At 44.5% G+C, this 16,413-nt stretch overlaps 2 protein-coding genes across 4 annotated transcripts; one reads left to right on the forward strand and one right to left on the reverse strand.

Moving 5' to 3' along the window:
* The first annotated feature begins 195 nt into the window (after window positions 1–195).
* On the forward strand, window positions 196–7,345 carry LOC136959300 (E3 ubiquitin-protein ligase HECTD3-like). Of its 3 annotated transcripts, none has more exons than XM_067253599.1 (22): window positions 196–353; window positions 835–1,340; window positions 1,447–1,607; window positions 1,727–1,819; window positions 1,988–2,123; window positions 2,247–2,368; window positions 2,602–2,715; window positions 2,843–2,925; window positions 3,425–3,590; window positions 3,741–3,822; window positions 3,990–4,172; window positions 4,999–5,051; window positions 5,151–5,215; window positions 5,316–5,419; window positions 5,526–5,639; window positions 5,739–5,828; window positions 5,965–6,171; window positions 6,288–6,417; window positions 6,590–6,664; window positions 6,770–6,851; window positions 6,950–7,021; window positions 7,123–7,345. In XM_067253599.1, the coding sequence occupies exons 2-22, from the start codon at window positions 990–992 to the stop codon at window positions 7,205–7,207; spliced, it is 2,568 nt and encodes an 855-aa protein (XP_067109700.1). In that variant the 5' UTR covers window positions 196–353; window positions 835–989; the 3' UTR covers window positions 7,208–7,345. The 3 variants fall into 3 exon arrangements, with proteins under 3 accessions (XP_067109700.1, XP_067109699.1, XP_067109701.1); XM_067253598.1 differs by having other exon boundaries at window positions 196–349; XM_067253600.1 differs by having other exon boundaries at window positions 196–211.
* Window positions 7,346–8,709: 1,364 nt separating this feature from the next.
* On the reverse strand, window positions 8,710–15,939 carry LOC136959245 (E3 ubiquitin-protein ligase HECTD3-like). Its single transcript, XM_067253517.1, has 22 exons — window positions 15,793–15,939; window positions 14,862–15,367; window positions 14,595–14,755; window positions 14,387–14,479; window positions 14,089–14,224; window positions 13,844–13,965; window positions 12,969–13,079; window positions 12,734–12,816; window positions 12,341–12,506; window positions 12,111–12,192; window positions 11,761–11,943; window positions 11,606–11,658; window positions 11,439–11,503; window positions 11,235–11,338; window positions 11,015–11,128; window positions 10,826–10,915; window positions 10,495–10,701; window positions 10,248–10,377; window positions 10,026–10,100; window positions 9,642–9,723; window positions 9,474–9,545; window positions 8,710–9,384 (listed from the first exon to the last, which is right to left on the reverse strand). Exons 2-22 carry the CDS (start codon window positions 15,210–15,212, stop codon window positions 9,288–9,290), a joined length of 2,577 nt encoding a protein of 858 aa, XP_067109618.1. The 5' UTR covers window positions 15,213–15,367; window positions 15,793–15,939; the 3' UTR covers window positions 8,710–9,287.
* Window positions 15,940–16,413: the final 474 nt, after the last annotated feature.

Here is a 16,413-nt window from a genome sequence, read left to right on the forward strand (position 1 = left end):
AATTATTTAAATTATTTTGACCAGGAATCATCAAATACAGTTACACATAATGCAGCCTAATACACAAACAAAAAATAAATCAAATATACCCACGTATAGACGGGTCATACGTTCAACGGGCGGAGCATTCTTCATCATGACACTAAAAGTCCCGCCCACTAGAAGAACACTGTAAAGCTAAACGAGATCCAGTGATTGACGGTGATCAAAGGTACTTCCGTATGATAACTAGCTAACTGAATAACGTTGAGTATATTACCAAAATTGTCCGATTAAAGACCGATTAACTACAAAGTGAACTGATAAAGGAAACTGCTCTTCCAAGCTTGCTAGCCAAATAGCTAGTTGGGTAAGTGAGTAACGATTGCTAATATTGTATGATACTGTAGCTCTACTTGCTAGTGAGTTTTTTTTCTTCAACGTATGATGCTTTGATAGCACATACTGTAGAATGTCGAGCTGACTGTAGCTTAGCTGACTAGGACTGCAGTGTAACGTTGTGTGCTTGCTGGATAATAATAGACAGATACGAGTATAGCTCTAGCTAGCATTTGCTTGCTAGTCCAACCTAACAAGCTCCAAGCTTTGAGCTAACTTCTTACACAGAAACACCCAGTGTGACGGAGGCATGCACTGTTTGCAATGTCAGACCCTAGTGTTGATTCCGGGACAGCCTGGCAGGCATGATAGCTAGGCTGAAAATATACACCACCTATCCCTGGCTTGCTCTTAGGAGCCGATTTGTTGTTAGCTAACAGCTGAAGCGGTGAGATTGGAGTGGAATGTTCTGTTTTGTCTGAAGTTGTGGCTTTGCTTTGTGTGTCATGTTTGTAGGAGTATTGCAGCGCCAGTACTGGAAAACAAAAGGTAAACCAAACTCCTTACTGTAATGTCAGGGGGTGTTCCTTAAACTCTGGAGCCATTCACACATCTCACCGACTGTCACTGCTGCTACGCCTGCCTAGCTGTGAGCTGGAACACAGCTGGAGATGTCACCTGGCGACAACCCTCATGTTCTACTAGGAAGAATTCGCTTTCTAAACAAGTGCATTGAATGTTTTAAGAAGAATGAATTGGTGCCAGAATGTCTGTGTTATGTCCCAAAGGAGGTATGCTATAAAATTTGCAAAGATTCATCATCAAACTCAACTGCATCGTCTAGCTCTTCCGCCAGCAACTCTGCAGGAAAGACCCTCGTGTCAGTTTGGGAAAGCCCCCATCAAACTCCACAGAGTAAGAAGTTATGCAAGTATAACATTGAACCAAAGAAAGGGACATGTATTCGGACTACTGGGGAAGAATACTGCAACAGTCAAGGACTATGGGTCAAAATAAACAAGGTAGGATTTGCAGATCCAGCCATTAGCCTACAATACACAGTAAATGAGTCTCCAACATGGTTTTTATTGTTTTGTTCATGTGTTCTGTGTGTGTGTTGGTGTACAGGAGCAGTTGGAGGAGCACCGTGTAGGACAGGAGCTGGAGGAGGGCTGGATCCTGGTCTGTAAGCACACAGAAGGAGGGGACAGACTGGTGCCTGTAGAATCCCCCGACACTGTCAACAGGCACCAGCAGCTCTTCGGCTACGATCACAAACCTTGCGACAGGTGTGTGTGTGTGTAAACTCACGGTACACACTATCTAAAGATGAGTCTTGCCAAAGAAACCGTAACAAGACAGGCTTATGAATACGTGTTTGCTTACCTTCCTTCTCTCCCTGTCTCAGGTGGGAGCAGGTGGTGGACATAGAGGGCTCCCTACATCTAGGCTCTAAGCCTAAGATCGCTGATTGTGATGAAGCTGCTGTCCAGAAGCTCAGGTGAGAGAGAATGCTTCAAGCAGAGCGAGGAGTTCCTGTGACGTAGCAACTTTTTTCATCAGTCCCATTTGGGAAAGCTCTCTATGTGAATCAGGGTTCACTTTAAAACAGATCGTATGCATTGCTCTTAGTATGCATCAGTCTTAGTGGACTCCTCTGTTTTGCCAGACACGTGCCGCCCACCTGGACATTTGAATGTGACGAGGACCTGGTGCACTACTTCTATGACCATATAGGCAAGGAGGATGAGAACCTGGGGAGTGTGAAACAGTGTGTCACCAGCATTGACGTGTCATCTTGTTCCGTGAGTAGATATTATCTGCGTGCGTGCGCATCCCTGTGTTTTTGTTGATGTGTGTACAAGCACAGGCACTATTTTCTCCTGCATTTTCTGATAGTGTGCGTGCGGGCGTTTGTGTGTTTGCAGGAGGACCCCAGTGGTGGTGCAAGCTGTCTTACTGACGGAGACACAGACACGTACTGGGAGAGTGACGGCATGCAGGGCCAACACTGGATACGCCTGCACATGAAGAGAGGCACTGTAGTCAAGTAAGGCCGTAGATTAGAACATCCTGTCAGTATGACCCTTTAAATGAATTGCTTCCATTTGTTTAAAATTAAAACAAAATGTGTTAGTATTTAAATGACCCTCAATGAACACATTAGATTAATACATTCAAGTGCACTCACAGGTCACGCTATAGTTTTCTGTACTAAGTGGATTCATTTTCAACATTATATTCAAAATTAGATTTAAATGTTCTTTTTCTTGTTTCCTGTAGTAAGCTGATCTTGACCGTGGATTCGACAGATGACAACTACATGCCCAAGAGAGTCACCGTATTTGGGGGAGAGGGGGACAACCTGAGGAAGCTGAATGATGTCACTATAGACGAGTAGGTCACTCAGACGGTGGGCGATGGTGGGAAGACAAGTCATTTGTGTGTTAGTTTGTTACATGTCACAGACACTGATGGTAAATGTTGAACAACAATAGAACAACATAATTTGTTTCTCCTCTAGCAACCTGATTGGAGAAGTATGTGTGCTGGAAGACATGACATCCCACCTTCCTGTCATTGAAGTTCGAATTGAGGAGTGTAGGGGTAAGAGGTTCCCAACTCTGACATCCAATATTATTATAGTCATTTGAATTTGAAATCAAGCCGATCCTGTCAGCGGTGTAGAAATACTTCAGAGTTTCTGATAAGGATTCATATTTGCAATCTGCAGTGTTGGTTCAGCAGAAACTTCAACAGTGGGTAGGGTGCTGATAAAAAATTGAATATTAATACAATGATATTAAATATATATTTATATGAAATATATATATATATATTAATACAAAAATATGGAAAAAAAGTTTAAAAACAGGTTTAAAAAAATTATTTGGTTTCGGTTTTCGGCCAAGTCATTGTCGTTTCTAGGAGCACTATTCCTATCTTCAACCCTGATCCTCAGGGTCCACTCTTCTGCATGTTTTAGATGTTTCCCTGCTCCAACATTCATGACTAAAACGAATGGTCGTTATAAGGCTTCTGCAGAGCTTGATGATGACCCATTAATCGCCATTTTACACGGCCTGTGTTTGCTCTCCTACTGTAGATGAGGGCATCGATGTGCGGATCCGAGGTCTGAAGATCAAGTCGTCCTGTGAGAGAGACCTGGGCCTCAGCGCTGATGTGTTCCAGTCCCCAAACCTGGTGCGCTACCCTCGCCTGGAGGGGACCCCAGCTGACGTGCTCTACCGCAGGGCTTTAATCATCCAGAGGTATGGAGGAACCCTCCCACCCTGGCAAACTGCAAAATGTACCCAGTATATTTAACTGTTTCTGGTCATCTGGTATTTAAACTGTGGTTCTTTCATTCATTCACTCTCTCTTTTAGCCTGACTAGCTTTCTATGTCTTCATACTGTGCAGATTCATCTCTCTCCTGGACAGTCTACTGCCCCACCTGGTCCCGGCCTGGGACTACAGTCTGGGCACCTTCAACCAGATCAAAGTGAGATAGCAGTTTTACACCAACTGTCTATCATAGCAGGGCCTTGAATTATCTTTATCATGCTGTTTCTTTATCTGTGGTTTAATTACGAAATGTTTGTCCCTACCCATTTATCCACCTTTGGCTGTTTTACCATAGTAACTATTGTGTGCACTGTCGCCCCCTAGAGTATAAAGCAGTACCTGCTGCTGTCCAAGCGTCGCTCCGCCCTCATCACCCAGTGCCTGAAGGACTCAGAGACCAGTAAGCCCAACTTCATGCCCCGTCTCTACATCAACCGCCGACTGGCTATGGAGCACAGAGACAACCCCTCTCTGGACCCAAGCTGCAAGAATGCCGTCTTTACACAGGTTTACACTTTAGATTTTTTGTTTACATATAATCTAAATGTTCTTGGGTTGATTTGAGTTATTTCTGTACTGCTGTCTGGTTAGTGAGCAGAGCGTGCAGTAAGCATTTGTGTCCTGTGTCACCCCCCCATTCATCCAATTATTACTATAGGTGATTGAAGTGCATACTTTTGACTGCATGTCTTTTGTTATGGCAGTTTTTGACATAGTTACAATATCTATGTTTCTTTAAGCGGTAAAAAGTAAGTTCCTTTGTTATAGACAGACGAATGTAAGAAACTGAGGCTCTGTGGTGTGGTTTACTCTGTAGAATGGACACTCAGATTGTCTTAAGGTATTTATGATACCTAACTGAGAGCCACAGGGTCTTAGTTAGGTCTGGGGGTTGGGGGAGATTGTTATCTCAGTTGATCGAGCTGACCTAACCTTTTGGCCAAGGAGATTGTGTCCTGTGTCCTGTTTGTGTATCATTAACCATCTCCTCATTTAGAGAGGGAGCTGGGGCATCAAAGAACTGTGGGACACTTGATGTGGAGTCAAACTGTCACTGAGTAGTGCTGGCCAATCACAGAGACAGCTATATTGATGGATTGACCATCAGAAGAACCATTTGTTCTAAATTTATATAAGGCAGGGTTTTAGGGTTGTTCTTCACCACTCTCTCGGACAACCTGTAGGTTACATCTGCATGTCTTTCGCTATGACCGGTCCAGAGTACTCTGTTAATTCTTAAATTGTACAAACTAAATAAATTATATTGAAACCACCATCTTGACTATTCAGATCTACACAGTGCCACTTGAATTTCCGCCATGTCATTTTGCAGGTGTATGAAGGACTTAAACCGTCCGACAAGTTTGAGAAAACCTTGGACTACAGGTAACATCCTTCCTTTCCTTTGGCTGACCCCAGGTTCAATACGTCCAGAGCTTCGCTTCGTACACACTGCAAACATTTCTCTTTCTTTTTCTTCCGCAGATGGCCTGCACGATATGACCAGTGGTGGGAGTGCAAATTCATCGCAGAGGGAATCATTGATCAAGGTGAGAGAGGAAAGACATCAATAATAAAACGGGTGCTTGTCATCCATCTTCTAAGAATACATCAAGACAATATAGCCGACTCTGCTGTTTTGTCCTGTAGGTGGTGGATTCCGGGACAGTCTGGCGGATATGTCAGAGGAGCTGTGCCCCAGCTCTGCAGAGTGTCCCATGCCCCTGCCTTTCTTCACCCGCACGTCCAACCAGGTAACGGACCGGTACATTCTCTAGCCCTCACTGTTCTAGTACCTCACCTTTCTGGTGGCGATTCATTTGAAATATAGTTGTAGTGACCGCCCTGTTCTTTTCCCAGGGTACTGGCGAGGCTAGAGACTACTATGTACCCAACCCGTCCTGTAAAGAGTTCCACAAGTATGAATGGATCGGCCAGCTCATGGGAGCGGCTTTCAGAGGAAAGGACTTCCTGGTTGGTGACATCACTTCCTCTCCAACCCCCACCTCCTTCGCTCAATCTATCCATGTCCAGTGGAGAGTGCTAAACCCCTCTGCTGTGCCTCTTGTGTAGGTTCTGGCCCTACCTGGCCTGGTTTGGAAGCAGCTCACTGGAGAGGCAGTCAGCTGGGGCAAAGACTTCCCTGCTGTAGACTCTGTCTTGGTGAGCAGCACTTCAGCTAGTGTTCAATTAATCACTGTCCTGCTTTCAAATAGTCAAATGTACACTGTGCTCAGACACGGGTATCATGTCAGCGAGCGGTCACACAAATGACCTGTGCATGTGTGTGTGTGAGCAGGTGAAGCTGCTGGAGGCCATGGAGAACATGGACCAGGAGACGTTTGAGTTCAAGTTTGGTCAGGAGCTGGTCTACACCACTCTGCTGAGCGATGGCCAGCTGGTGGACCTCATCCCTGGAGGCAGCAGTGTGGTGGTCCGCTACAAGGACCGCCGGGAGTTCATCCGTCTAGTGCAGAAAGCCCGTCTCGAAGAGTGCAAACAGCAGGTACTGGAACTAAGTTGATTTGAACTACAGATGAAATGTAGATGTTTGATATTGGTGAGAATAACTGTGTTTTTGGAGCGATTTATGAGTGCAAGTATGAGTAAAGTGTGTCCCAGATTGCAGCGATGCATGCGGGGCTGGTGAAGGTGGTGCCCCAGGCTGTCCTGGACCTGCTCACCTGGCAGGAGGTGGAGAAGAAAGTGTGTGGAGATCCTGAGATCACGGTGGAGGCCCTCAAACGACTTAGTGAGTCTGCCGTTATGGGAGCTCAGCGATGCTCTCTACTGTACCACCAGATAAGCAGATGGTTCATGACCTGATGGATATGTTACAAGATTTGGTTCACCCCATTCGTATTTTTGTTGGGTTACTCCATTCATGGGAAATGCTGACTCATGCTCCCACTCCCTGTCCACAGCTCGCTATGAGGACTTAGAACAGACTGATGTTCGAGTGCAATACTTGTGGGAAGCCCTGATGAACTTCACCAACGGTCAGTTAAATGCTGATTCTTACTGACGGGGGTTAGGATACTGTTGGGCAGAGATGTAAGAGATTTGTTCTTGATTATTTACAGTTACTTTGCTTTTATGTTTAGAGGATCGTAGCAGGTTTTTGAGGTTTGTGACAGGGAGAAGCCGTCTCCCAGCACCTATCTACATCTTTCCAGAGAAACAAGGGTACGACTGTAATGGCATTGCTCCAAAGAATATACTTTGGATAGCACTTGCTATGCATAAGTGCTGAAGTTGTGTTTGTAAATACATTTATTTTGCAGCTCTGAAACCACGGATGCACTACCACAATCCTCCACATGTTCAAGTACTCTATATTTACCAAACTATCCTAGGTCAGTACTACTTTTTAAAATAATTCTTAAACGCCATCGATGTCAAAGCCAAATGATAAGCCCCCCATTTCCTTAACGGTGTGTGTCCTTGTTTCCTGCAGTGCAAAGGTGTGTGAGGAGAAGTTGCGCTATGCTGCCTACAACTGTGTGGCCATTGACACTGACATGAGCCCCTGGGAGGAGTGACTCTATACAGGCCTTTGGGAACTGATACACCCCATTAGAGAATCACTGTTAAGCAGGAACTATTGCATCACTGCATCTACACAATTGCAAATCAGTTACAGCTGTACATAATAAATTACTATGTGAAAGTACCATAAAGCTGATTTTGTCTTTATAGATTTATTATATTACAGTGGAGCAAAATGACCAAAAAAGATTGTGTCTGATTATTGCTGGATCTGGTGGTAGGCTGTCGTGGGATCAAAATGAAATAATTAGATTACTCCGCTGTCATTAAATTCAAGGGTCACTTTCAACCTGGAGCATTGCTGAGGTAGCTCAGAGGCCTGTCATGGGCTGTCAGTGGAGAGATCAGTCAGAGCATCTCTGAAACAGCAAGGCCCCTGGTCAGCAGTGATGACTTCGACCTACCGACAGTGTCCCAGGATGGACTAACCACAACCCGATGACGGCATTGGCTGCCCAAGGCTCATCAATGTGAAAGGGCAACAAAGGCTTTCCCATCTGGTCCAAACCAACAGATAGTCTACTATGGTTTTTAAAGCAATGTCCCCGTGAAGCTGTCTTCTCTTTAAGTACTGCCTTGCCATTGTAGGGGGTTTGATATTGGCCAAACAACCAAATCTAATTCCCATATGTTTGAAGGAAGATGGAAAACTGAACAGTGTATTAACATTAACCAAAGTATGCCAATAGCAATGGAATTAGTTATTTGACTATGGGTTTAAATCTGCAAATGACTGAAATCAATTACAATTTTAAACATGTTAAAATATGAAGGTTAACTCTTACCTACGCTACCTTGATTATTGTAAACCAGAGATAGAAAACAGGTGAGGAATGAGAAGGAGTAGGACAAGCCAGAGCTGAGGAGAAGGTCTCAGGAGATCAAGAATCCACAGAACAATGCTTCACAATTCCTTTTATACACAAGTACAACCAATCAAACCACATCTTGACCCTTATCAACATATGACTAGCAATGTGGAAATAAGTTACGCAATGAGACGTGAGAGCCATCAAATAGAGACTCTGTCCAGCAACTCCAGATTTTGGCATATGAGAGGTGAGGGCAGGGTGACACCCAGCCTTACACCATCTTAATCCAGAAAATATGAAAATAAAACTTCAATGCACCAATTACTCCAATATAGCCTATTTAGACTTTGAGTAAAATTGGTCAAATAATAGCTAAGATGCATTATGCAAAAGCGTCGACTTTTTGGGCACTGATTGTACCCCATACAAGTGTAAAATAATGTTTAATTTGACGTTCGCGTACAGACAACTCATTTTGTCTGAAAATCGATGAAAGACCCCCATATATACACCTTTGTTTGGCGATTACTATAATGATTTACTTTACCTGTGAGGTCATAATGGGTGTGTGTGTGTGTGTAATACCAGTACAATTGGACAGACCTACTCACTAATTCCAGGAATTTATTTTTACAATAAAATACCATTGTTTATGTACAATAGCATAAACAAAAGGCATCTAAACTATTATATCTTATACATCATGTAACCAAAAATGGATCAAACAAATCAATTTATTTTATTTCAGATTCTTCAAAGTAGCCACTCTTTGCCTTGTTGACATTGTTGCACACTTTTGGCATTTCCTAAACCAGCTTCTTGAGGTAGATACAAATGCAATGCAATTCTTTCCTTAGTGCAATTCTTTCCCTGCTCAAGATAGTTGTTGTTGACGTGCAAGCACAGTTTCAGTTACATAAGCATTGTCATCTCTCCACAGACAGCCCTCTGAGCTACATTAGCGAGGACGTACTCTGGTACCAGGTTAAATGTGACCCACCCCCCCCCCCCTTAAGGATAATTTTATTATTAAATTTTAATCACCAAAATAGCCAACCAAAAGGTCCAGCCATAATCTTTTTTGTGCATTATAGTCATTTTGATCCACCTTAATATAGTAAATCTAGAAAGACGATAAAAGTCTGCCTTATTTCACACATAATATTATGTGAGCTGTAATTGATTTGCAACTGGAAAGATACAGTAATGCAATAGTTCCTGTTATAGTTCCTGCTAAACAGTGATTCTCTAATGGGGTGCATCAGTTACTAAAGGCTTCATCCCAGGGGCTCATGTCAGTGTCAATGGCCACACAGTTGTAGGCAGCATAGCGCAACTTCTCCTCACAGATCTTTGCACTGCAGGAATCAGGGACACACAGTTAGGGAAATATCATGTGGTTTTAAAATACATGATGGTTAAGAATGATTTGAAAAGTAGTACTGACCTAGTATAGGTTGGTAAATATAGAGTACTTGAACACGTGGAGGATTTTGGCAGTCCATCAGTGGTGTCAGAGCTAGAAGGGAACATTTATTTACAAACAAATTCATGCAGCAATAATTAAGGGCTATCCAAAGTATCTTCTTTGGAACAATGCCTTTACAGTACATACCTTTGTCTCTCTGGAAAGATGTCCATAGGTGCTGGGAGACGGCTTCTCCCTGTCACAAACCTCAAAAACCTGCTACGATCCTCTAAAACAATGTAATTGTAAAAATTAGAGGACAGATACCCATCTGTGCCCGACAGTCTCCTAACCCCCATCGGCGAAAGACAATCATTTACATTTACATTTAGTCATTTAGCAGACGCTCTTATCCAGAGCGACTTACAAAAAGTACAGGGACATTCCCCCGAGGCAAGTAGGGTGAAGTGCCTTGCCCAAGGACACAATGTAATTTGGCACGGCCAAGAATCGAACCTGCAACCTTCTGATTACTAGTCCGATTCCCTAACCGCTCAGCCACCTGACTCCCACAATCAGCATTTAACTGACCGTTGGTGAAGTTCATGAGGGCTTCCCAAAAGTATTGCACTCGAACATCAGTCGGCTTCAAGTCCTCAAAGCGAGCTGTGGACAGGGAGTAAATGGTACAATCCAACAAAAATACAAATTGGATGGACTAAATATTATAACATATCTATCACATCATGAACTATCTGCTTATCTGGTGGTACAGTAGAGAGCATCACTGAGCTCCCATAACGGCAGACTCACTAAGTCGTTTGAGGGCCTCCACCGTGATCTCAGGATCTCCACACACTTTCTTCTCCACCTCCTGCCAGGTGAGCAGGTCCAGGACAGCCTGGGGCACCACCTTCACCAGCCCCGCATGCATCGCTGCAATCTGGGACACACTTTACTCATACTTGCACTCATAAATCGCCAAACCAAAAACAGTTATTCTCACCAATATCAAACATCTACATTTCATCTGTAGTTCAAATCAACTTAGTTCCAGTACCTGCTGTTTGCACTCTTCGAGACGGGCTTTCTGCACTAGACGGATGAACTCCCGGCGGTCCTCGTAGCGAACCCCCACACTGCTGCCTCCAGGGATGAGGTCCACCAGCTGGCCATCGCTCAGCAGAGTGGTGTAGACCAGCTCCTGACCAAACTTGAACTCAAACGTCTCCTGGTCCATGTTCTCCATGGCCTCCAGCAGCTTCACCTGCTCACACAGGTTATTTGTGTGACCGCTCGCTGACATGATACCCGTGTCTGAGCACAGTGTACATTTGACTATTTGAAAGCAGGACAGTGATTAATTGAACACTAGCTGAAGTGCTGCTCACCAAGACAGAGTCTACAGCAGGGAAGTCTTTGCCCCAGCTGACTGCCTCTCCAGTGAGCTGCTTCCAAACCAGGCCAGGTAGGGCCAGAACCTACACAAGAGGCACAGCAGAGGGGTTTAGCACTCTCCACTGGACATGGATAGATTGAGCGAAGGAGGTGGGGGTTGGAGAGGAAGTGATGTCACCAACCAGGAAGTCCTTTCCTCTGAAAGCCGCTCCCATGAGCTGGCCGATCCATTCATACTTGTGGAACTCTTTACAGGACGGGTTGGGTACATAGTAGTCTCTAGCCTCGCCAGTACCCTGGGAAAAGAACAGGGCGGTCACTACAACTATATTTCAAATGAATCGCCACCAGAAAGGTGAGGTACTAGAACAGTGAGGGCTAGAGAATGTACCGGTCCGTTACCTGGTTGGACGTGCGGGTGAAGAAAGGCAGGGGCATGGGACACTCTGCAGAGCTGGGGCACAGCTCCTCTGACATATCCGCCAGACTGTCCCGGAATCCACCACCTACAGGACAAAACAGCAGAGTCGGCTATATTGTCTTGATGTATTCTTAGAAGATGGATGACAAGCACCCGTTTTATTATTGATGTCTTTCCTCTCTCACCTTGATCAATGATTCCCTCTGCAGCAAAATTGCACTCCCACCACTGATCATATTGTGCAGGCCATCTGCGGAAGAAAATAAAAATGCAGAACCAAATGCTGTGTGTACGAAGCAAAGCTCTGGTCGTATTGAACCTGGGGTCAACCAAAGGAAATAAAGGATTTTACCTGTAGTCCAAGGTTTTCTTATACTTGTCAGACGGTTTAAGTCCTTCATACACCTGCAAAGACATGCAGTCAAAAGTATACACTTCAATCACCTATAGTAATATTGGGATGAATGGGGGTGACACAGGACACAAATGCTTATGTAAACAAAAAACCTGTGTAAAGACGGCCTTCTTGCAGCTGGTGTCCAGAGAGGGGTTGTCTTTGTGCTCCACAGCCAGTCGGCGGTTGATGTAGAGACTGGGCATGGAGGTTGGATTACTGGTCTCTGAATCCTTCAGGCACTGGGTGATGAGGGCGGAGCGACGCTTGGACAGCAGCAGGTAGCGCTTTATACTCTAGGGGGCGACAGTGCACACAATAGTTACTATGGTAAAACAGCCAAAGGTGGATAAATGGGTAGGGACAAACATTTCGTAATTAAACCACAAATAAAGAAACAGCATGATAAAGATCATTCAAGGTCCTGCTATGATAGACAGTTGGTGTAAAACTGCTATCTCACTTTGATCTGGTTGAAGGTGCCCAGACTGTAGTCCCAGGCCGGGACCAGGTGGGGCAGTAGACTGTCCAGGAGAGAGATGAATCTGCACAGTATGAAGACATAGAAAGCTAGTCAGGCTAAAAGAGTGAATGAATGAATGCAAGAACCAGTTTAAATACCAGATGACCAGAAACAGTTAAATATACTGGGTACATTTTGCAGTTTGCCAGGGTGGGAGGGTTCCTCCATACCTCTGGATGATTAAAGCCCTGCGGTAGAGCACGTCAGCTGGGGTCCCCTCCAGGCGAGGGTAGCGCACCAGGTTTGGGGACTGGAACACATCAGCGCTGAGGCCCAGGTCTCTCTCACAGGACGACTTGATCTTCAGACCTCTGACCCGTGTGTCCATGTCCTCCTCTACAGTAGGTGAGCAAACACAGGCCATGAGGCAAGCGGAAAAATGACAAGAGCCAAAGATGGGTACATCATTTTATCCACTTCCAAAGTCCAAGTTTATAACTGTAATGACTGTTAGTCACGACTGAGCCACTCCCAGTTGAGATAACAGGGCAGTTTCAGACTCTAGGCTCTAACCAGGAGAAGTGGTTAAGCAAGAGAATATTAAGAGTTGAATGACGTCTTACCCATACACTCTATAATTCGAACCTCAATGACAGGAATGTGGGATGTCATGTCTTCCAGCACACATACTTCTCCAACCAGATTTCTAGAGGAGAAAGAAATGAACACTTTTCAATTGCGTTGTTCCGAGATATACCGTTAATGTCTGTGGCCTGTGATAAGCTAACACACAAATTACTTGTTTGTGACATGTCATCATCTTCATCGCCATCGTCCATCGTCTGAGGAGTGACCTACTCATCTATAGTGACATCATTCAGCCTCTTCAGGTTGTCCTTCTCTCCCCCAAATACAGTGACGCTCTTGGGCATGCCATCATCTGACGAATCCAAGGTCAAGATCAGCTTACTACAGGAAAAAACAGAAACATTCCAATATAATTTGAAACATAAAGTTGACCTGTGAGTGTACTCAAATGTATTTCTCAAACTTGTTAAATAAGAGTAATCTAAATAGTAGTTTAGTTCTAACTAACTTCAAATTACTTAATAGTTACATTGACAGGTCAGAATCAGAGGCCTCCTAGCACCAGGGACAGCGTCCACACTTGAGACTATTTCCCGCCAGTGGCGTAGCCAAAATAATCTTTTTGGGTAGGCCTAGAAAAATATGGATAGGCATCTTTTCCGTTTTTTTTTTTTTTACTTATTTACTTTGCGATGTGCACCCGGTGCATAATTTTTCAGAGATATTTTCGTTTTTGGGTACGCCCTTGTTTCCCGCTCCCCACTCAGTTGACGAGCCAGATGGCTGCGACACTTTCGCTCATCACCACGCCGATCCACGAAACCGGGGCCGACGGGACTCAGAGGGGGAGAGAGACTACAGGCAGAAGAAGAGGGCGAAAGCCAGTCCTTGCACAAATATCACTGTATGATAACTGAGTTTTGTGCTTTAGGGACAGGCCTGAGCGGCCCTACCCGGGTGGAGTGAGGCTCCCTGATGAGAAGCCCTTAGGAGTCCTGGTGATTTTTCAGTTTGAACGTTGTTTCTGTTAATCAAACACACGGCAGTGCAATTCCTCGTTTTCTGCCTCTGACCTCCTAAATTGTGTGCGTCACAACACCCATCTGACTGTTTGTCACACAGGATGTTGTAATCTACAGCCTTACTTGACTACAGTGCCTCTCTTCATGTGCAGGCGTATCCAGTGTTTGCCATAAATGCCTTCACTCTCCCAGTAAGTGCCTAAGTTTCCATCAGTAAGATGGGCCACTGCAATACTGCGGTCCTCCTGCAAACACACAAACGCCCGCATGCACACAATCAGAAAATGCAGGAGAAAATAGTGGCTGTCGTGCTCTATCCATCAACAAATGCAGGCACACGCACGCAAATAATAATAATATCTACTCACTGTACAAGATGACAGTTCAATGCTGGTAACACAATGTTTAAAATTGTCCATGTTCTCATCCTCCTTGCATATATGGTCATAGAAGTACTGCACCAGGTCCTCGTCACATTCAAATGTCCAGGTGGGCGGCACGTGTCTGGCAAAACAGAGAAGTCCACTAAGACTGATGCATACTAAGAGCAATGCATACGATCTGCTTTAAAGTGAACCCTGATTCACAGAGAGCTCTCACAAATGGGAATGAAAAATATGTTACGTCACAGGAACTCCTCGCTCTGCTTGAAGCATTCTCTCTCACCTGAGCTTCTGGACAGCAGCTTCATCACAATCAGCGATCTTAGGCTTAGAGCCTAGATGTAGGGAGCCCTCTATGTCCACCACCTGCTCCCACCTGAGACAGGGAGAGAAGGAAGGTAAGCAAACACGTATTCATAAGCCTGTCTTGTTACGGTTTCTTTGGCAAGACTCATCTTTGGATAGTGTGTACCGTGAGTGTACACACACACCTGTCGCAAGGTTTGTGATCGTAGCCGAAGAGCTGCTGGTGCCTGTTGACAGTGTCGGGGGATTCTACAGGCACCAGTCTGTCCCCTCCTTCTGTGTGCTTACAGACCAGGATCCAGCCCTCCTCCAGCTCCTGTCCTACACGGTGCTCCTCCAATTGCTCCTGTACACCAACACACACACAGAACACATGAACAAAACAATAAAAACCATGTTGGAGACTCATTTACTGTGTACTGTAGGCTAATGGCTGGATCTGCAAATCCTACCTTGTTTATTTTGACCCATAGTCCTTGACTGTTGCAGTATTCTTCCCCAGTAGTCCAAAGAATTGCCCCTTTCTTTAGTTCAATGTTATACTTGTATAACTTCTTGCTATGTGGAGTTTGATGGGGGCTTTCCCAAATTGACACGAGGGTCTTTCCTGCAGAGATGCTGGCGGAAGAGCTAGACGAGGCAGTTGAGTTTGATAACGAATCTTTGCAGATTTTATAGCAAACCTCCTTTGGGACATAACACAGACATTCTGGCACCAATTCATTCTTCTTAAAACATTCAATGCACTTGTTTAGGAAGCGAATTCTTCCTAGTAGAACATGAGGGTTGTCGCCAGGTGACATCTCCAGCTGTGTTCCAGCTCACAGCTAGGCAGGCGTAGCAGCAGTGACAGTCGGTGAGATGTGTGAATGGCTCCAGAGTTTAAGGAACACCCCCTGACATTATGGTGAGCAGTTTGGTTTTCCCTTTGTTTTCCTGTACTGACGCTGCAATACTCCTACAAACATGACACACAAAGCAAAGCCACAACTTCAGTCAGACAAAACAGAACATGCCACTCCAGTCTCACCACTTCAGCTGTCGACTATCAAACAAACTGGCTCCTACGAGCTAGCCAGGGACAGAAGGGTGTGTCAGCCTAACTATCATGTCTGCCAGTCTGTCCCAGAATCAGGATAAGGTTTCTTGACATGGCATACAGCGTCACACTGGGTGGTTCTGCTTAGCAAGTTAGATCAAAGCTGACACTGGTAGAACTAGCTAGCAAACCAATACAATACATCTGTCTTTTATGACATAGCTTGCCACAACGTTACATTGCAGTGCTAGTTTGCTGCTAAATCAGATCGACATACTACCAGAAGGTATCATTAGCAAGTCATATACCGCACAATTGAGAAATGAATAGCTATCGTTACTCACTTATGCAACTAGCTATTTAGCTAGCAATCTTGGAAGAGTAGTTTCCCTCATCAGTTCCCTCGGTAGTTAAGTAAAAACGGACAGTTTTGGCATTACTGTACTGGTAGCATATACTTTACGCTGACCAGCTAGCTATAGCTACCATGCGGAAGTACCCAGATCATCGTAAATCACAGGATCTCGTTTAGCTTTATAATGTTCTTCAAGTGGGCGGGATTTTTAGTGTCATGATGTGTAGGGTCATGTACTTCAAGTGCCACCTACCTAAACATTGTAGTAGGAACAGATAGAGCTACATGTCATTCATGCGAATGATGATGGTATTTCGAGTCGGCAAAACGGCAGCTCCACCTTGCAATTTATAAGTTTTCTATTTTTGACAGACCAAACTTTTTCCATCAGTTTTGCTTTTCAATGCGCATGTAACCTAACGTAATTTAAACTAATCCGAAGTCAGATTTCAGTTAGCTACTTCTATCCATTTTCTCACAAACCCATGTCATTTTTTGAAACGTTCCATCGCTTTAAGGTATTAATTGAGACCGAATAACACTTTAATAATCTGCTGCTATACTACTGTGTTGATGACAGTATGACAGTCTGTCATCAACACAGTATAGC

This window comes from Osmerus mordax, chromosome 16, assembly GCF_038355195.1.
Source record: "Osmerus mordax isolate fOsmMor3 chromosome 16, fOsmMor3.pri, whole genome shotgun sequence".
Taxonomy (NCBI): Eukaryota; Metazoa; Chordata; class Actinopteri; order Osmeriformes; family Osmeridae; genus Osmerus; species Osmerus mordax.